Source organism: Melanostigma gelatinosum (assembly GCF_949748355.1).
Source record: "Melanostigma gelatinosum genome assembly, chromosome: 4".
NCBI classification, from domain to species: domain Eukaryota; kingdom Metazoa; phylum Chordata; class Actinopteri; order Perciformes; family Zoarcidae; genus Melanostigma; species Melanostigma gelatinosum.
The window spans coordinates 9,318,915-9,339,908 of record NC_136637.1 but is presented as its reverse complement, the minus strand read 5'-3'; the positions used below and the strand labels follow the sequence as shown (position 1 = coordinate 9,339,908).

The 20,994-nt window shown below is 45.1% G+C and overlaps 1 protein-coding gene across 1 annotated transcript in view; it reads right to left on the bottom strand.

The window, feature by feature from the left end:
- Positions 1-20,994, bottom strand: part of ephb3b (eph receptor B3b) — a 58,962-nt gene that overhangs the window by 3,715 nt on the left and 34,253 nt on the right. Inside the window, 13 exon segments of the mRNA XM_079267599.1 lie at positions 221-376; positions 3,291-3,490; positions 4,748-4,897; positions 5,996-6,211; positions 6,673-6,920; positions 8,938-9,060; positions 9,294-9,346; positions 11,114-11,222; positions 11,759-11,921; positions 12,556-12,680; positions 15,066-15,401; positions 16,384-16,539; positions 19,997-20,669. Coding sequence (XP_079123725.1) covers positions 221-376; positions 3,291-3,490; positions 4,748-4,897; positions 5,996-6,211; positions 6,673-6,920; positions 8,938-9,060; positions 9,294-9,346; positions 11,114-11,222; positions 11,759-11,921; positions 12,556-12,680; positions 15,066-15,401; positions 16,384-16,539; positions 19,997-20,669 — 2,708 coding nt within the window.

Below are 20,994 nucleotides of genomic sequence, written 5' to 3'. Positions count from 1 at the left end.
GTAGATGGCATGATACAGTATTTCAAGGTATGATTTATTCTTTACATCTGTTATTAATTTGATGTCTAATCGGAGCCTCTTTTCCACATCTTATCATGTTTAATTTCGCCATGAGACCAGTTTTATTCCCTCAATCTGTATAACACAAATTTGGCTCTCAAACCCAGCACAATCAATCACTGTACAGCTGATTAGCTGCATCCACTCCCTCTCCACTCACTCTGCTGTCATCTGGGCCACGAGGTCAAAGGAAGCAAATCCGGCATTGACAAAGTTGTCACGGTAGCGGCTCATCTTGATGGCGTCCAGCCAGTCCCCCACAGTGGTGAAAGTGGTATAGTCTGGCACACAGCGGTCAAGCAAGGGCTGGGATACCCTACATTGGGGAATGGGGGAGGGAGGAGGGAGAAAGAGAAACAGAGAGAGAGAGAGAGAGAGAGAGAGAGAGAGGGTTAAGGTCGTCACTCTACTGCCTCTACCGGCCAACCTCACCCCCATACGCCCCCCACTGAGCGCCACCTCTCCATTTCTCCAGCTCTCCTCCTCTCTTCTCCTCTCCTCCACATGTAAGGAGTTGTGTGCAGGGGGGTGGGAGCGGGGTCACTTCTATGACTGTGGAGAGACTGGCTGGAGGCCTGGGTGGTGGGTGGTGGATGCTTGCGCTGAAGCTGGTGAGGCAAGGTGGTGTGTGTGAACAGATGTCAAATCTTGACTACACGCATTGAAATATTACAAGGAACCACATCAGAATCCAAATTCAGAAACTATAATTATTTGCTATAATTACAACAACAGCTGCCGTAGTAACAAACTGGATATGTTTCTTAATTAAGAATTCATTTATCTGGCAGCATCAGTGATGTAAGAATGTGCCATGTTTCCCGAAAAATGTCTGGATTGCTCACTTCCTGTTAGTTGGCCCTTGTTCATCTTGTTTCAGTGAGATGTCACTGTGTTGCATGGGGACTGACAGAACAGAAAAACAAATCCCACTTGAAATTCAATCTGAGACTTTGTACTGAGTTGCACTTTCAAACCACATGCAAATGTGGTTTGAATCCTTTACATGTGTTTCTTCCTGGTCAGCTCAAACCAGATTTGGTCTCCCTGTATGAGCATAAGTTTAACTCGTAAATTAGACAATTGTATGCTTTAATGTACATTGTACATTGCACAGAGGTGGAAATGCATTTTGGGAAAACGCTTCATGATATCTGTGGAATGTAAACACAGATGTCGTTTACGTGTTTGTGTGATTGCATAGTAGGACTGACTCATGAACCTGCATGAAGTGGCAACAATGGAAGGAGTTACTCACAAACCTTCATGTGTGTATTCCTGAAAATGTGTTGGAGTGTGTTTTGCATGTTCTTGCACACCTGTTGACAGCCCTAAAGGGCCTTTTCAAAGAACAAAGCAACCCCTTCGCTGATCAATGCTGGAGATAGAGAGGCCACCTTGGGAGTTTTAATAAAACTGTGCTACAACTCAGAGAGAAGTGGAGCGGATAAACAAGGGAGGAGATGATGGTGGAGGGGGAGACAGGGAGGCGTGGTGAGCAGAGTGGGGAGAAACAGATGAGGGAGCAGGCAAAGAGAAAGAGCGCCACTGTCTCCCCTCCTCTCTGCTCTGTTGATCCCTGTCATTCTTTTTGATGGCATTAGATTCATTAACAATTAAAAGAGGAATGGAGAGAGAAAGAGGGGGAAAAGAGAAAAGGCATGGAGGGGGAGTTAATAACAGTGATACAGAGGCTCCATTGAGTGGTGTAGATGGAGGGATTTTTAATAAGGCTTGTGCTTCGGAGCCTCAGGCCGTTGTTAACGCCAGACCCTGGCTTCTCTTAATCGAGTATTGTTAGTCGTCCTCCTCTAAAGTTGGCTTCCAAAGGGTCCAGACCCTTGCTGGCCACATGTGAGCCAAAAGCAGAAAAGCAGAAACGCAGCAGGAAAGTTGTGTAATATTGTTCGCTAGCTAGTGAGACAGTTACTGGCCAAGCCTAAATGTAAGGTCTACGGTTGGGACTGTCAACTGTTTTCCAAAGGGTTCGGTCTGTTGAACTGTTAATCTGCATTTTTAAGAAGTTTAGAGAGTGGGAATGTCTGCATTTATAACATAGACTCAACAGTAGAAATGAAGCACAGATGGTGCAGGAAGCCTAGCATCACCAAACCTCAGTTGCTCATTCCACTTTACACCTACAATGCAATATGCAGCCATGTCAAGTGCACATGACGCACACAACCAAAGGACTTTCATCCCAGACAGTGTTAGCTAACCTCTAGCCACCCTTCAATGCCGACCAGGACGGCGGCATCATCTCTCACTCCTCCCTTGTTAGGTTTGTCGGCAGGAGGCCACCTCTCCGCTGGCCCGTTTAAAATCTCGTTAGTGGCTAATTAAAAGGCGCTCCCGTCTTCTTTTTGCATCGCCTTAATCGAGCTAATTAACCGCAAGCTTAATCTTCTAAGAACGTCACTCTGGTGGCCAACCGAGACCCTGGTGTCCCCCATGAGCCTAAACCAGGATTGTCTGCAGCCCTCCCTCAAGACAGAAAGACCCTGATGCAGGGACAGATAGGTAGGTCATTCCCCTCCCTACCGCTCCAACTCCACCACCTTCTAAGAAACAGGTTGTGGAGGAAGGTAGTGCAGCTAAATGTAGATGTGACATCATTGATTAAGCTCCCAGTTGGCGGAGGAGTTGCTTTAAGGGCTGTATTGAGTGATGGTAATTTGGATTTGCATAATGGCCCAGGCTGCATTTGTGAGAATTAAAGAGTTGTATGGGGAGAAATCTGCACTTTAGAGGAGTTGAGAGATCGTTACAGCTGACTCACGTACACCGTATTAACTTGGATAAGAAATATTTGCACAATGGAAATCATTATCGCGGTGGCTCTGGCTCAGGTGCAAATGAGATTGCTCTGCCAGTACTCTCACGGCTGAAAAGTCAAGTGACTCCATTCAATAAACTGATGACCTATTACTGTAATCTTTCACAAGAGTCAGCAGATATCCTCAACATACGACCTAAGGAGACCGTAGAAGATTTTTAGAAAGCAATCAGCAGTAATATCTATGATGCGATGACCATAATGTGACATTATTGCCCTTTACAAAGATCACTAATCCACTTACTAAAATCCAGGACCTCCAGAGAAACTAAAAGAAATGATTTCTATAATCTCCAGCTCCACTGAGCATACACAAGATACAACATTTGCATTGAAGCTTAACTTGATGTGACCCACATACTTTTTTTCTGTAGGAATCAAAATGACAACTTACCCAGTGGACTGTGCGCTGTTGGTGACCACCTTGAGGCTGGCAGCGTTGCGGATAAGCTTGTCCAGCGTGGCCACAATCTGGGTGAATTTGGGTCGCAGGTTCCTCTCTTTGACCCAGCAGTCCAACATGAGCTGGTGCAGTGCTGTGGGACAGTCCATGGGTGGGGGCAGTCGATAGTCCTGCTCCACGGCATTTATCACCTGAGAAAGGACGACAGAGAAATCTCAATCACTTCTAATCACAGAGTACGGTGTAGAGGCAGTATGGAACACAATGAGAGAGATGGGTTGATGGAAATAGCAAGTAAGGGAGGACATGAATGAGGGAAATTATGGAGTCAAAGATAAACGGGAAAAGATTTTCCGGGAATGCGTAGAAATAATGCTGCGTTCACACCGGTCGCGTTTATTTTTTGACGCGCGTCGAGATTACATACAAAGTCTATGCACAGACGCGATGAGACTGGCGCGCCGCGATTTTGCGATGGCGCGGCGCGTTGGACGCGTTATTGCGCCGCGGTGGACGCGGTGGACGCTGCAAAATCGCCAACGCGCGAGTTGAAATTTTTCAACTTCTGCGAAATAATCGCGTGACGCTGTGGCGCGATAGCCTATCAGCGTTGAGTTGCTCCCCCTGTCATCACTGGCTTTCTGCCGTTGTTGAATCAGGAAATAAATCCTGTAGCCGTCTGTGTTCACCCAGAGCTCTACGATACCTCATATCAACAGAGACCGGACCAAACTATGTGTATACATGCGTGTGTGTAAACCATACGGTACAAACAATGAATAGACGCTGCCGTATTTACGTCTACGTGACGTTATTGAGTGCTGGTGGAGCTGCTACGATGTTAGCATAGCCTAGCACCGATCCATCAGAGCTCCATTGAGAAGACAAGTAGCCTACAAATCGGCATCATTACGTAGTTATTTCGGAGTCCCTTTTTGTCGGAGAAGACAAGTACAAATCGGCATCATTACATAGTTATTTCGGAGTCCCTTTTTGTCGGTTTATTGCCGTTGAATCACAGCCAAATCAGTTTATTTTGTGTTCCTACAGCTGTAGTAAACAGCGACCTGTGGCTTGCTAGACAGTGAATACAGCTCGATACAATCCACGGAGCTCCTCTGAACAATATTATGAACCAGACATGACGGCGTTTGGTGTGAACACGACCGGCGGTGCGTTGGACGCGATTTTGCAGTGCGTCAAAAAATCAACGCGACCGGTGTGAACGCAGCATAAGGGACAGAGAGCGATTAGTTTTGAGTGGTAGTTGTGTATCGGCATGTAGAGAGAGAATGGCTTTTAGGCAGAAGTGGTTGAAAACTTGCAAATGTTTATGCTCGATATTTCAACTGAATAAAATGTATTTTAAATCAATAATATACAGTGTAATGTCACATAAATGATGCATATATCACGTAATGGAAACAAATAGCCTCATATCAGCTTACATCTTGATTGCTCATGTCCCAGTACGGCCGTTCGCCATACGACATCACTTCCCACATGACAATGCCGTAGCTCCACACATCACTGGCCGAGGTGAACTTCCTGTAGGCAATCGCCTCTGGAGCCGTCCAGCGAATGGGTATCTTCCCTCCCTGTGGATATGCGAATGAGTAGGTGAGCATGAAATACTGGAGGGATGGAGCACAAACACAGAATCACACACATACAAGAGGGAGAGAGAGGGTGAGAAAAACAGTCTAAGGGAAATGTTGATGCACAACACATGGGTGCATGCTGTACAAACCAAACACCACATACGTACAAGGTTAGAAAATGATATGTACAAACATGTGAAGCTAGAAGAACATTTAACGTGCTACAAACTATTTTTCAACATCGATCTATCACTGCCGTAGAATCCTTTCATATAACTATCGGACAAATTGAACTCTGTGAGAAAGTGCTGGCATGAAATACCAATCACCTCACCTTGAGGAAATAAAACATGAGGTAGACAGATAGAAGATACTTTATTAATCTCCTTGGATTCAGGTGCCCAGTATATTAGCATTAGTATATATACATTTTAGTTAAATTACTATAAATGATAGGTAACACCATTGCTTCCTTGCCATTGTAACATATTCAGAAGGTTTTATTTGAGTTGCACTGTGGAAGAAGAGAGCGCTTTCAGTCAACAGACCCAGAAGGAAGCATAGACTGATGTATACGGGCCAAAGAGGTGGCTTTTATAATTTTAGTATCCTGCTTGGCCAATTTTACATAGGATAAAGAATCTTAGGATCAAGAGTCTTTCATAACAGACATGCCAGTAATTTGTCGGCAAAGGATATTGCAAAATGTCTGTAAAGCTGATTCGGCAAATATATATATATATAAATATAGACGTACTATTGTGACTCGAAATGTCATAAATACAGCGATTAACAGTGTTTCAGCTGCATTCTTTTGAATGATCTTATTTTTTCCACTTCCACCTGCCATCCACAGTGAGAAACAAACCTCCCTCTCTACCCATAGTGGTTATGTCGCATGGGAACAGACTTGACACAGATCTATTTTTTTTTAATACGCTCATAAATGCTGTGGATTAACTTGTAAAAGGGGCTAAAATTAACATAATTGGTGATGTATCGATGTTAAAACTGTACATGTAGCACCTTTAAACATTGATTCCAAACATGAATACACAAACTCAAGCACATACACACACATTGACGCTGACTCACCAGGGAGCTGGTGTAGGTGGGGTCTGTGGGGTCATCCTCGAGGAAACGGGATAGGCCGAAGTCAGACACCTTACACACAAGATTACTGTTGACCAAGATGTTGCGGGCAGCCAGGTCTCTGTGCACGTAGTTCATGTCTGACAGGTACTTCATGCCTGCTGCGATACCACGCAGCATGCCAACCAGCTGGATCACTGTGAACTGTCCATCGTTGAGCTGGCATAGGAAGAGAGAGAACGGCAAGGATAGATTGGATAGTAGACCAAGGTTGCATGTTCAAAGGAATGTATGTTAGCCTCCCTTTTACCTTTATTTGTCCTACCTATTTTCATTTTTTTTCAATGTCTTTTACAGTACTTTCTTTGCATATGCCCTCTTTCCTGCATCGCTCATCAAATATCACTTCACACTGTAACGTCTTGCTCTTTGCTACCTATCCATTCTCAGTTCCTCCCTTACCCTTTCTCTGGCAGACAGTGCATGATGTGACTTTGAGGCAGTGATACATTGGAGACTGAGCTCTTTGTAAATGTCACCAATCGCCTGAAAGCGGTATATGTCAGATAAGCATTGTGGGCTCTGCAGCAGTGCTTAAGAAGACCTTTCATGGCTCCAAAGAAAGTGAGGTAATTAAAAACAGATTTGGATGGGCTAATTTGCTGTTCTTTGTTCCTCACCCGTAGGAAAGAGTCCAGTGCTCCATTCTCCATGAACTCGGTCACAATCATCACTGGCCGACTCTTGGTGACCACACCTTCCAGACGGATAATGTTGGGATGGTCAAACTGGCCCATGATGGACGCCTCAGACAGAAAGTCTCGCCTCTGGCGGTCAGTGTAGCCCACTTTGAGAGTCTTGATGGCTACGATGATCTCCCGGCGCCCAGGCAGCTTTAGGCGACCGCGACACACCTCCCCAAACTCTCCTGGGAGAGCCCACGTGAGCCAGGCAGAGAAACGGCAACAGAAGGAGAGAGAGAGAGAGAGAGACAGAGGGAAGGGAGAGAGGCATGACGGAAGAGTGGAGGAGAGTGGGGGAAAAGAGGGGAGAGGGGACAGTTAACTGGTTAGAACCAAGGAGCCAGGGAAGGGTAGCAGGAGGGGTGGGACAGAGGGAGCTGCAAGATAAGCCAGGACTCTAGGCCAGTGTCAAGGGATGGTGGTGATGGGGGTGCATACAATGACTTTGTGCTGTTAAGCTACGGATTAAAAGAAACAGCATGTTGAGTTTGAGGCATAATGATGAAATGTGAGAAAGTAGAAAAAAAAAAAACGCATTTGAAATGTGAAAAAAATGGTAAAAGCAGGGTGACAGAGTGTGAGGAGCTGAGGGGGACAGAGGAGGAGAGGGGGGCATGTATTTGGTGGGGGGAAGGGGGTGCTATGCTTCAGAGTGACTAGAGAAGCGGGCACAGGAGGAGGAGATAGGTGGAGACAGAAGCTTGGGGGCTCTTGGCCTGGTGGACGCTTTACGTTTAGAGTCTACACCAAGCGTGCGCAAGAATGCAAGAGAAATCAGGCAATGTGAGCGATGTGGAGGAAGTCAGGGGAAGGTAGGCAGGGGAGGGGTGGAGGGAGGGGTGGATTGAGGAGGGGGGAGAGGAGAGGAGGGGGACAGGGAGGACAGGGAAGAGAGGGGTTGAGGGTTCGTCACTTTGAAGGCGAATGCTGGGAAGCGACGTGTTTCAAGTAGTGGCCTCAGAAGTAGAAGAACTGTAGTAGTAGCAGTAGTAATGGTAGTAGCAGAAGCAGTAGTAGGGACTCCCATCTCTGCCATCACAACGTCCTCCATTTTGTCTCAGTACAATACTAAGAAAACTCAACCTCAATTGGCACAGTCCTGCAGCTTTTGAGCAGAGATATTACTATAAAATATATCACAAACATAAAATACTTTACTATCTACAACATATCAATTTGGGGAGGGTTTCTAAAGGAGGGGACACAACCACATAATGCCAGAAACAGGGGTTACATGTAGTTATCCAGTAGAAGCACTCTTTAAAAGAGGTTCACAAGAAACTAAAAGAAACTAAAATAAACTAAAAGGTGGGCAAGGTCAGAGACTACCATTCCTGGACAAGTAATGTTTTTATATCTTACGCCCCATGCAGACAGAAATCTATATTCCACGGGGATGCAGGAGATAAATATTAGCCCTGCTCCTTGGTAACTTTGAACAATCCAACACGCTCCACAGGCTACTACACATGTAGGATCTGTAGCGTCAGATTCTCCACATGGTCTTTCAATAACAACTATATGTCAGTAACCAAGTAATGGGTTTTGGTCAAATCTATTCATGTGCAAATAGTTATATTTTAACACACAGAGTATCTATCTGTTTAAGAAGTAAAATTAGAAAAAGCATGGCCAACAATTGTCCCAAAAAACAATAGGGCTGTAATTAATACTGAAAGAGTCCCCCCCAGAGAAGCAAATCCTGTCTGTATGGGGCTGTAGTCTTGCATTGTGCAAAATCTGATTCTATTAGATTCAAGTTTTCAATCATTTGGAAATTGACTGCTGTTTCATAATTATTTAAACCAAATGAATTTCCTCACATAGCATTTTTCTCAATCCAGGATTGGGCTCTGTTTAAACAAGGTGAAAATAATAATCCCCGTACAAAAGGTATTGCAGCTACTCTAAATGCACACGGCATGGCACACAACTTAAAGGTGCTGAAACTGTGAGAGACGCTAAGTTAAAGAGGACACACTGCAGCTAGTTATGCTTTAGAGTGCTGGAGACATCTGTAAAACTGGAAAGGGGTTCCTAACAGATGACGTGTGTGGGGTGGGGGGGTGGGGGGGGAAGGAGCAAGGAGAGGTCTAGCGATGAATTGAGTGAAAGTACCGCTTGGTGTGAAGTCCTCTAACGGTATGGCCTGGAGGTGACTAGCAGTCTTCCCCCTGTAGCTCAGGAGCTTTGGTGGGTTACCTGCGCCGATGACCTCCTCGATCTTCACGCAGGAGACGTCGATCTCCTTGGCAAACTCGCGCACAGCCTCGTTGGGATCCTCGTAGGTGAAGGGGTCAATGTAGACTTTCATTCCAGGTGTTACTATAGGGGATTCAGTGGCAAGAACAGGAAAGTGAATCTATGGCGTCAAACTTAATTTGAACTCCATGTAAAGGTCTGGATACATATTCTTTATCAACAAAGGATAGATCAATGCATGCTATGTGAGCTATTATTGAGTGGTTAAGGATGCTGAGCCATTGCTAAGTACAGAAATAATGCTTTTGGAAAGTGAATAGTGCAAGAGGCAGGAGCATCTCAGCAAAGAGACTTACTGTACTGCTGCAGTTTCTCTGTGTACTCCGACTCTGAACCGTTTCTCTGCTTTCTGTTGAGAAAGATGAAAACACAAACTGAGTCACGTGGCTCCGCACAGCAGGGTGCAAATGCCGGAAAGGAACAAAAGCGGGAGGAGAAAACAGATCCCTAATGATGTCTGCAGAGATGTAGCCACACTACGCTGTAGCATTTGAAGCAAGGGATGCACTGTAGATAACACAAGATTGGATCAATGACTGGTGGTAAAAATATTCATACTTGGGGACTGGAACACGAGTCAAAACCAAAAAAGATATCATACCATTGTCTGAAGCAGCAAGTGAAAGCCACTTACTCTCGGTACCCATAAAGATGAGCCAACGAGACAAAAGCAGACTCAAACAGCAAGCTCAGCTGTCTCGGCTCACTCGCCCTACAGACATCACACTGAGTGTTTGTGCCTCTTATTTTTCTCGTCATGGACTCTCTCTGTCTTGCTGTCATTCTCTCTTTCCTTTTTCACTATGTCCCTTCTCTCTTTTCATTCCTTTAGTTTCTGGGTCCTCATCTTCCTTCACGGAGGAGGGGAGGGGTGGCAAAGATGATGACAGAGCGAGGGGGCTGGGCTGTTGAAATTACATGTTAATGTGCTTCCTTTGTTGTCGAACCAGTAACCAGGGCGATGATACCCGATGGTGATTTGCATCTTATTTCAAATTCTAATTAGGTTCTGGAATATGCCAAAGCTCTGTGTTTTGTATTACTACCGGTACTATTTTCTTCTTTTTCTTCTGTGGCAGTCAGAGCAGCAGCTAAGCCAAGACCCTGAGAGAGACACAATGCAGCGGTGTGAAAATAGAAGAGAGCGAAGAAGCGAGACGGAGAGGTGGGGTAGCAAGGCAAGGCAATGTATAGCACATTTCAACAACAAGGTAATTCAAAGTGCTTCACATAAAACAATTAAAAGCATCAAAACATAAGGCAAAATAAAAGGAGATTTAAAAACAATTAAAAAACAGTGTAAGAAATAAAATGCAGTGGTAAAATGCAGAAATGCAGGAAATTGATTAATATATTAATTGAACGTGGTTCAATTAAAGGCAGCAGCAAACAGAAAGCTGGGAGCAAGGGAGATTATTATTCAGTCCAGCGTGACCGATGCCCACGCTTGTCAGCCGCTGCCTGAACTGGCTTGTGGAGGGAACCCAGTGGGTGCAAGTCGGTGGCGGGTGCCAACCTTCCACACGTATATACACACATGCGCTGCATTTGCTGCTTGACAAATGAGTGGTATAAGAATAAACGAGTGTGGTTAGACCCAGCTGATGCAGTGTCAGGCTTTTTGAAAGGTGTGAGCAGCCGCTCGCATCTTCCCAGTCAATTAGGCCCAGCAGACAGGGAGGGCCACATCTGGGTTCTTTGTGGTCGGGCAAACACACAGTTGATCCTGAGTGCCGGGCCATGAGGACAGACCTATCAGGCCCAACAGCTGCTCCGCTGTGCTGTGTCCAGTGAGCAAAGTGGCATTTTGGCCAAAGCTGTTTACTATTGACAAATTCAAAATTCTAATCTGACATTCAGTGGCCTCACACGTGGCACAGCAATCCGCTGAGACTCTTCTGTGGTGGTTTGGAGGACATGCAAACAAAGTTGATTTGTAGCTATCTGGGGGTTTTTTTTACTTGAAGGAAAAATATTTTCCAGAAATGTTTCTGTAAATCCTCGCTGAACATATTCTGCAGTAAATGAGTCAGCGTAGACATGTTTTGGCACACATGCTCCTCTTTTACGTCTTTTGACTTTTTGAGAGGCTGATAGAGCTATGGTGTATTCTGACCTGAGGCAGACGATAGCGATGACCACAACTGCAATGATGAAGACAAAGGCGGCGGTGGCTGATCCCACGATGAGTGGCAGCTGCTCCTGCCACGACTTTGGTGGGTCGGCTTTAGGGGTCAAAGAGAAAAAGTGGTTACTTGGGGGACTCCTCGCAAACATTCACAACACAGCCGGAAATCCATTTGTATAGTTGATGACTGTGCCAATGTGTGCTCTGTCGTAAGTCTAACTAAAAGCTTTTTACACTTCTTTTTACATTCCCACTTCAGATTTATATGCTTCCATAAGTAACCATGCCCCTGCATTCTTCAGGCTTTATTAAGCACAATGGAGAGCAAACCTGAGATTAATAAATGCAGTTTTCTGTGTCTGCTTAATGATGACTATGATATAGAGTAAAAGTGAGGCTGATACCTTGACTGATTGCTGACTGAGTACATTTTCACCAAATCACAAGTCAAATTCTCTACAAGGATTTCAGTCTTTTTGCATGAATAAGCATGGTAGCTTCTAGGTCTATAAGCCTTTGAGCCTCCGTTACGCTCATAAAGTTCTGCACAGCACTATTATAGAGGTATTGCTACTAAGCCACAAATCTTCCAATCTATCCCTGGGTAATAAAGTAGGTATGGGAGTAACATACTTTGTAAGTTGGTGCTGAAGTCGGCTGGGCTGCTGTAACGACCGTAACCGGCCACTGTTCGGGCACGGACCTGTACCACATAGGGTGTACCAGCCTTGAGGCCTTCAATGCGGGCGTTGCTCCGTTGTGCAGTCATGGTATGAGCAATGGCCTCGCCATGATCCTGCAGAGGCAAAGAGAAGCAATCGAAATCAAAACAATGCCAAATAGTGGCCCCCTGTGTTCTCCCTTCTCTGATGCTCTACCCTCCCTTACACACCAATCTAACCACAGGCCGATGAAAGAAATACGGAGATAAGAGCAAGAGGGAGAGAGACATATTGTAGCCAGAGTGTTAATTCAATGGGAGGAAGATATGACAACAAACAGAGCAGATATACACTGAGTGCCTTTGTTCTTTCTCCGAGGCATCCAGACACAACTCTCTTGGCCCTGAGGCAATCCAGAACTTTTATAATGCGTGGATTGAGAGAGGATGCGGGATCAGAGGGAGGGCAAGAGGGAGAGATGGAATTAGAGTTTCAGAAAAGGGCAGAGCATAATAGAAATACAGAAGAGGATTGGGAGGAGAGGAATAGAAAAATGGAAGGAGAGATAAAGTGATAGGAAGAGGGGTATAAGTATGGGAGGACAGTCACACAAGCTAAGATTGGAAATGGTGACTTGCCTCACTGCAACCATGTGTTTATCAGCAGAGGCATTGTTTTCCACATTAACAGAAACACGGATGAAACGGTGACCATGCACGTCAATGAAATTGGATTGAATTAGAGGCGTTGACTTACATTGCTGCTTACCTTCTCATGGTACTTAATCTCATAATCCAGAATGATTCCGTTGGGTTTCTCTGGAGGCAGCCAGGACAGGCTCATGGTGCTCGCTGTGGCCGCCATCAGGTGAACTGTGGGCACTGCAGAGGGAGCTACAAAGGGCAAGACAAATAAAGGGAAATCAGCTTTAGTTATCATTTTCTATGTAATGATTTTTTTCAAATTCTATGCCCTTTGTATGTCCACAGAAGCCCACATACAAAGTATTCGGCTGTGGGCTTTGTGAAAAGCTTTGGCCGATAGTTAGTATGCAGAACCATTCCCCACTATTGTTCAAATTCTCTCTCCGAGTCCACGGGGAGGGAGAGGGGATGTCTAATTCTCCTGTGACAAGAGAACTGGAAAACTGATGGATAAGTCTCTGGTACATGTAGTTCCCTTTACCATACACCAACTGTAGGCATGCTTAGGGGCAAGCACACATACAGATGCAGACCTTTCACTTTGCGTTCAACTGCATTAATGCCAATCTACTGCTGCACTTTTGCTCCAAACTATTGAGGACGTTTTTTTGGGACCAGTCATGTTTTCCTCCATTGGTAGTTTTCCAAGTTATAAGACATCCTATGAATGATTTACACATTTATTTATTCATGTAGACATAATTTATATAATTTGCCCATAAATAGACATGCCTGCATTGGTGGACTCACACTCACAGAGGAGCATAAAACACACTGGCACTCCACCCACCTGAGCTTCTATGCTTTGTTCACATGTGCCTATTAATGGCCAAGTGTTGTCTGCCTCTCTGTCTCTTTCCTCTTATAGGTTCAGGCTTGTTTTGTATGTCTGATGCACTCCCTCCTCTCAGTCTACCAACTACTCAGATTTTGTTTCACAACTTCAGCTGTCAATCTTCAGTTGTAGCTTCTATTAAAAAAAAAAAACATTCTTCACTTCACTATTTCCTACACAATCACCTTCTTTCATTTCCCCTGTCCTCTTCAGCGCTTCACTTTTCATCTTCCTTTTCACTAATGCAGGCCTCCATCTCCACTCTCAGTCTTAGTCCCTCTCCCTTACGTCAAGCTTTTTAATCCTCAAGTTTAGTTCTTTCATTCTCCCCCTTGCATTTCCTTTCTCCCTCGGCTGCCTGTGTTTTGGCCAGACATCCTCCTGTTTCTCTCTCTCTCTCTCTCTCTCTCTCTCTCTGCGCCCTAAACCGTCCCTTCCCTGCCTCTTTCCCTCCCCCATACTATCCACCAAGACCCACTACGTCTCCCTTTCTCCCCCAGAAGACAATGCTTCCGAGGCAGATCCCCTGGTTTCTCTAGCCAGGGGATTAGGGGCCCTCCTCCGGGAGAAGACGTTGGAGTAACCATGGAGGTGGCCCCTGGGGCTTATCGCCGCCCGAGTATTTATTTTGCTTCTTAAAAGGTGAATGCACATGCAGGGATGGTCTTGGGACTACACCAGGGGATAATCTGATCACAGTTGATGCTCTCTTGCCCCCTCCTATCCCATCACCTCTTTTTTTGTACCCAACTGACCCCAAGCAACGCCGGATGGACATTGGTCCCTGTCAGGACAGTGCCGAACCCCTTGTAAAACAATGAGGCCCTCATGCGGGGTCCTGTAAGGCCTTTGGGTCTTAGACCCCCAAACAGAAGGCCTCCCTGAAAACGCAATAGAGACAGGCGAGAGATGATGGGGGAAGGAGCAAGGGATAATCCTTGGTGTCATCTAAACCTGCAGGAATAGTACATTTAACAAATCGACTAAACAAATCCAAGGCACAACTTAAGAGCCCTGGGAGAACCTCAACAAAGAGACCAACCCACACAAACTTAAGAGTAGAGTAAGCTCAACAGCACTGAGGTTATTTATTAAGGTATGTTGAACCAACTGGAATTTGCAAAAATAATCTACCTACCTTCTTACTAACCTACATACCGATCTACCTTTTTTTAATGACAGATCATTAACCCTGAAATTAAATTTAGATTGTACATCTGACATTTGATATCAGTAACACAAGCAATAGCTTATCATTAGTACCCTAGTGTTTAGTATGTGTATATATATATCATATATCAGCTGTATTTCAGTCTTCCGTAAACATTATTTTTTCATCCAAGCACTGATTGCAACATTGGCCTAGTTGCTGTTGCTGCTGTGGGCTGGAGGAGTGATGGGTTGGAAGCAGTGGGCAGCTAGAGTACTGAGGGTTCAACACTTTGAATGCAGACTGCCTCGCTATTGCTATTTGCAGTGGTGTTAGTACAGAGCATGCCGTGGGCGTGTGAAAAAGGTCTCTTTCTAAGCTCATTCAGAAGAATGTCTTCCTTCTCGATCCCTGTTCAAAGGGAAATATGTAACACACTCCTACATGCATACAATAACTTGATCTCTACTTCTTAAGCGCAGAACATATTCTCTGACATTGTCTTGCATCTTTTTTAAGCCTTTCGCAGTGCCTACAAGTCCAATCTTGGTCTTTGACAGGTAAGCCGAGGGGCTGCAGCTGCACCTACCGGCCTGATTTGTGGTGATGTTCACTGCAGAGAACTGAGGCGTGTAGGGGCTTTTGTTGGAAACACCGTTGACCGCCTGGATCTCAAAGCTGTACTGCGTGTGGGCTTGTAGATTACGGACAGCCACGCGGCGCTGGGTCAGGCCCAGGTGTCGCGGCGAGATGTCAACGTTGTCGTCACACCGCGAGCACATTCCCCGCTCAGGCAGGCACTTCTTACAGATGACGTTGTAGAAGATGTCTTCACGGCCACCCAAGTCACGTGGGTCGCTCCATTCCAGCACAAGTGAGGTTTCGTTCACGCTGGAGATGACACTGCGTGGTGCAGAAGGAACAGCTGCAACAGAAGAAGTAAAGCGTGGTTAAGGTGAGGAAAATAGGTTTGGAATCAGAGTGAATTTAATCTCCATGCACAATAGGTGTTACAGAATTTGGCTTGCTGACAGTAGAGAGACATACTGACAATAGACAGAGATTCATACTGCAAAACACAGTTTACATATCATTATACACATACATTCATTATTCCATAGCTGCTATCAACACAATTCATGACCCAAGAATTGTCCTCGTGCTGTGGTTTTGGTACATTTTTCATGCATTAATGACAACATCTTTTCCTTCCACATAACAAGAGTCTCTTAGCAGTTCTCCAAAAAAAAGGACAGCAGTTCAAATTTAAATTGCATGCTCATTTCCAGTGTGTGTCTGTGTGTAAAGTGCTGGGGGGAACGAGCGAGACAAACTATTGGCAGAGCTTTGGCAATTCTTATCCAATTACTGGAGCCTTATTTCTCACTGCACTGTGGGAGAATCAGCCCCCCACCCCAGCAACAGAAAAAAAAAAGATCTTCTTTCTTCACCAGCGAATGAATTAGCTCCTACGTGTGCGCGGTTGCTGTTAACGAAGGCACTGCTACAAGAAAATAATCCTCCACTGTCTGTAAAAGGATGGCAGCATCGTGAACAGAGACTTCACTGGGAGGCAGACGGGGGAGGAGTTGGATGATAACGTTTAGGATAACGTTGGGAAAGCAAGCAGACATGTTTGCCATCCGTGTGGCCTGGTGGGAACCTACTCCTGATGGCTTTTATCAGCCAATGAGAGCACAATTCAGAGAAGGAAGTTTGGGAGAATATTTACCACACAGTCAACAATTTCGTTTTTATGACTAACAATACATTTGATTACTGTATGAATAAAAAATATAAATCTACGTCTGTCTTGTTTTCAAACGAATTGCAATAACAACATTTAACTTTCTCAGTATGACTTTGAGACTTGTGGCTGCTATCCGGTCAAAGCGGTCTTTACTTACTGGTACAGGGGGAGTCGGGAGAATCGGTGTCTGCGCGGTAGTAGCCGTTTCTACAGGAGCAAACACTGGATGCTCCTGAGCTGGCACGGCTGTTGGCTGGACAGGGCATGCAGAAGCTGTCTCCTTGTTTGGACTTGAAGGTGCCAGGGTTGCAAGCTGATGCAAAAAATAACAGGAAAAAGGAAAACTTGAAATAAGTAACAGTGAGGATTGTATATAACAATTTAAGGCAACACTTATATTACATTTGTGTGGGTCATATTTTCCAAAGAGGTAGTCGGCCCAAATAATCGGTTTTACGTTCACACATCCTTAGTTTTAGTATACAAGCATCCACAACACTAGTGGAACATTCCACACTGTTCCAGCTCACTGGTAAAAATGACTACAATCGCTTATTTGATGTGTTTAGCATATTTTTGTTCATGTACATGTGTGCACATGGATATGATTTGTTTTTTTCCCCCTCAAGCCCACATGTTCCCTTTTCCCCTTTTTAGAGAGTGCAAAAAAAGAGTGGAGAGGGTGTTTTGAGCAGCATGTAGCTCTTTGCTTAAACCAATGCTCACACGATGAGACTGTCATCCGGAATTACATCCACGACGCTCAGAGCCAACGTGCTGGCATGGTGCTTTCATTTGAATTCAGTCAGTTATGAAATACATATACACATGCACACAGAGAATCAAAGAGGCACACGCTGCAGTGTATACAAACATGAGTCTGGCCTCAACTGTACAAAGATGCATGTCTGTTCACACACACCATCTCGGCCTCAATTCACTTCAATTGACTTGGGGTAAGAGACTGTTGTCTGAATCCTTCTGTCTTTAAAATCTCCCTACACAGACCTTCACAAAATTAACTTCATCATACTTACCATAACTGGTTCTCGATTAGTAAAGCAGTTAATCTGATAAAAACACCGCTGGCCTTTGTGAATGCCCTTTCTACATTTATAGCCGCTGTTTGGAAGTTTATAACTCAGGTGATAAGTTGCAGGCGTGGAGGGAAACACAGACAGGCCCCATATCTTTGATAAACTGTCTCGTTAAAAGATGAATGAGTTTGCCGCAGCGCAGGTAAGACAGGCAAAGTTTACAGGGGCCAGTTGATTAGCTGACCCACTAGTGCGCTAGCTTGTCAATGTCAAGGACACACTGCGATGTTTGTCCCTCTGAATGATAATCGTCACTATAGCGCCTGCATTTCTTTTACGCTCCCTGTTGAAAACAACAACGATTGGAGGTCACATCTACAGCAGACCGCTTCCTGCGACTGCTGTTTTCCCCGCTTTCTTTTCTTGTTTTTCTAAGTTCAATATTAGCACAAAAGCACCAGTTGACTGCACCGTGTCCATTAGCACTGAGTGTATTTGTTCTTCCACCATTAATCAGAGTCTTTCACACCACTGACTAACAGGAAATACTGCTTGATACACAGATAAGAAACAACCTCGAGTTTTACCAGGTGGGGGAACAACTTCTTTGATTTTTCGTATCTTGACCCATGCCAGTTCATTTAAGTTCACCCAAAGTAAACTATCAGAAATTTCTCAACTCCCAAGGGAGTTTGGGGAGTTTTTGAACAGGTTGGCCCAAAGATTTTGATGTAGCAATCCCATTAAAAAAAATGTTCGAGGAAGGGCTGAAAGTGCTGACAACTAACTTCCAGTGATTAAAGGGGTCATCCTCTTCCTTTCATCAATTTTCCCCTTCAAAAAACGGCTAAAGAATGAGGAAGAAAGAGAGACAAGGGGCAAGAGCAAAAGGGAAGGAGAGGTGGAAGAGGTGGAGGCATAGATAATGCTAATTCTGCAACACCCCCCCCCCTTTCCACACTCCCCTGTGTATTATCCTAAGCTCTATGTTCATGCAGAACATCGAGCTTAAGGAACTGATTCGAATATATGCTGAAATTGGAAAGTATGGAGCATGACGAGAAATATATATAAAGAATATTGGGGCTGCAGAATGTGCAGCAAACAGGTGGAAAGGCAAAACGAAAAAGGCTCATCAATGAATGTTAATGCAGACATCCTTACTGTAACTCTTGTGGCGTATCAATGAGAGCAATGGCCTTCAGAGTGAGAAGGAACGGGAGAAATAGAGGAAATACTCGTACAGAGAAAGGTGGAGAAAGCTGCATGTTGGCATGAGGACAGAAAAGAAGAGTCATGGTCAAAGGATGATGAGAAATGTGTTTGGAGAGGAGAGTGGACCTGAGGAGAGGTGAAAGGAGAAGAGAAGAAGAGAGGTAGATTTATCCCTTGTGGTTTCCACTGAAGCTTGATTAGAGTATGTTTTATCAGGACCCAGTCGCCAGGGCTTTAACCTTGGGCTGCCAGGAGCAAACAAATTAGTTTTTAACCACATACACCATGCTTTAGATTTACTACGCTCTCTCTCACACATACACACTCTCCTTCTAAAGGTGAGGACACATATTTAGAGTCTGCCAGAAGCTGCCGGTGTAAAGTATCCACCCACTCTCTGGATGATCACCAGTATTGGTACTTAACTTAAAGGTCTTCTCAGTCTCATCTCTCACTGCTATAAAGGAGAAAAATGAGCCCTCTGAACCCAGGCAGGCAAACCACAGACAAACTGTACATGTGCAGACACCTCGCATTCAACCCCGCTGAAGAATAACCCTACCAGCTCCCCGCTCTCTCCCCTTCTCATTCTGCTTTCTCCATTTGACCTGCGCACCAGCCTAATTTTACGCCCCCAATACCCCTCAACACACAAACACAATCCCTCGTTCTTTTCCATGCTGTCACCTGCACTGCATTTTCGTCGAGACCTTGCTGTTTAAATTCACCTTGCTCTCAACCTCCGTGAACCCGTCATGTTTTCCATCAGACCTGAAACCATCAGAGGGCCTCTCAGAAGCAGACAGCCTCCCCTGCATTTCCATTTGTTTAGCAACCAGCTGCCGAGCAAAACTGAGGTCAGAGGAGTGAACAGTCGCCTGCTGATGGTGTCAGCTAGTGTGTACATCTAGTGTGTATTATTTTACCTTGTCATCATTGGATTAATGTGTCAAAGAATACGAGGCAAATAAAAGGCTCGTAATAATGTGGCAGCTGGACAATCCAGTGATAGTGGCTGTGACCTGTAGTCAAAATAATACCGCTTCAATCTCTCCAACAATCAGTGTGTGTCCACAACATCCTGTGGTGCACAAGAAACGTCCTTCAGCAAGACTTTGACCCCTTACTACTCACTCATTGTAATTCACCAGGCATGCAACCATCGGATACTATGTGCCTAAAATGCAAATCAGCTTTTCTCAGCAGTAATAATGTGATACATTATTGATCGCTATAGGGAAATCCCTCCACCCCCCCCCCCCCCCCCCCCAACCACCATCTTGCAGGGAAGGAAAGACGGTGAAATATGCAACAACAAAGAAATAGCTCACTGCTCTGTAAATTTGTAACGTTTCATTGAGTGGATTTGGGTAGCTTTGGGTAGCAGTTGACATAGGGCTCGGACCTTGTGTACCCCGTTGAAGTCTGTCTCTCTAACCTCTCGATTCATCCACCATGACAAACACTGAGTATTAAAATCCTCGACTGACTCAAAATACCTGTTGTGAAAACACTCACCTTGACATTGGGTATCCTTGATGGCTGGTTCGAAGCCAGACGAGCAAGTGCAGGCTCCTACAGGAACCATCCACTCGCCATCTCCATTGCAATAGAGCTTCAATGGCACGGACACCTCCAGAGCGTTGGGGACACAAGTTCCCGGCGCAATGACCAAAGAGGTTGCCTCAGCCCCAGTTGCTGTCTCTGGGAAAACGGCAAAGTTGGCAATGGTGGTGGAGCATTTTTTGTAAAAGACCCTCACTGAGATGAGTGACATGCAAGCACCAAGATCCTGAAAGGCCAAGTAGAACCCGGCTTTGGACAATGGCCCGAAACTTCGAACCTTTGTGTTTACCCGCCCAGTCTCAAGCATGGAAAAGCTCTCATCTGGGGCAATGGTATCCACCTTCACATAAGGGTTCTCCATCCAGAAAGGGCTTGTGGCTGTGGCTGAGTCTGAGTCAGACTCGTAGTAGAAGAGGTTGAAGGTCTCTTTGCAGGAACCTGGGATGTTGGGAATGCTGTTGCAATCGCGCACTGTGAATTTCATCTCCACATATACACGCAGCACATCTTTTCGTGGGATGAAGTCACTGCGCAGCCAATTATTCTGGTTGACCGCACGTACATTGCAGACTTGGTACGTCCGGATGGGGTTCATGGCATCATCGTACCCACTCACCTCTTCCCACTGAGAAGAGAGTAGAGAAACATAAACAGATCAGAGGCTGTAAATGTGTATCGATATCTTGGACGGATATTCAGACCGTTTTTTCTGCTTTTTGGGCATTTTCAATAACATTCCCTTGCCTTTGCCATGCTACACTTTTCATCTCTGGTTAGTGGAGCCAGGGACGAGGACTGCAAATTCATCTCAATTACAGCAACCTGTCACCCCCTCACCACAGAGCCACCGCAGCATGTTTACCTCATATCTGTTTGGAAGTAGCAGTCACACTGCTTCACAACCAATTACGCTTCAATTACAGAGCAATGATCGCAACGTCCTCTAATGA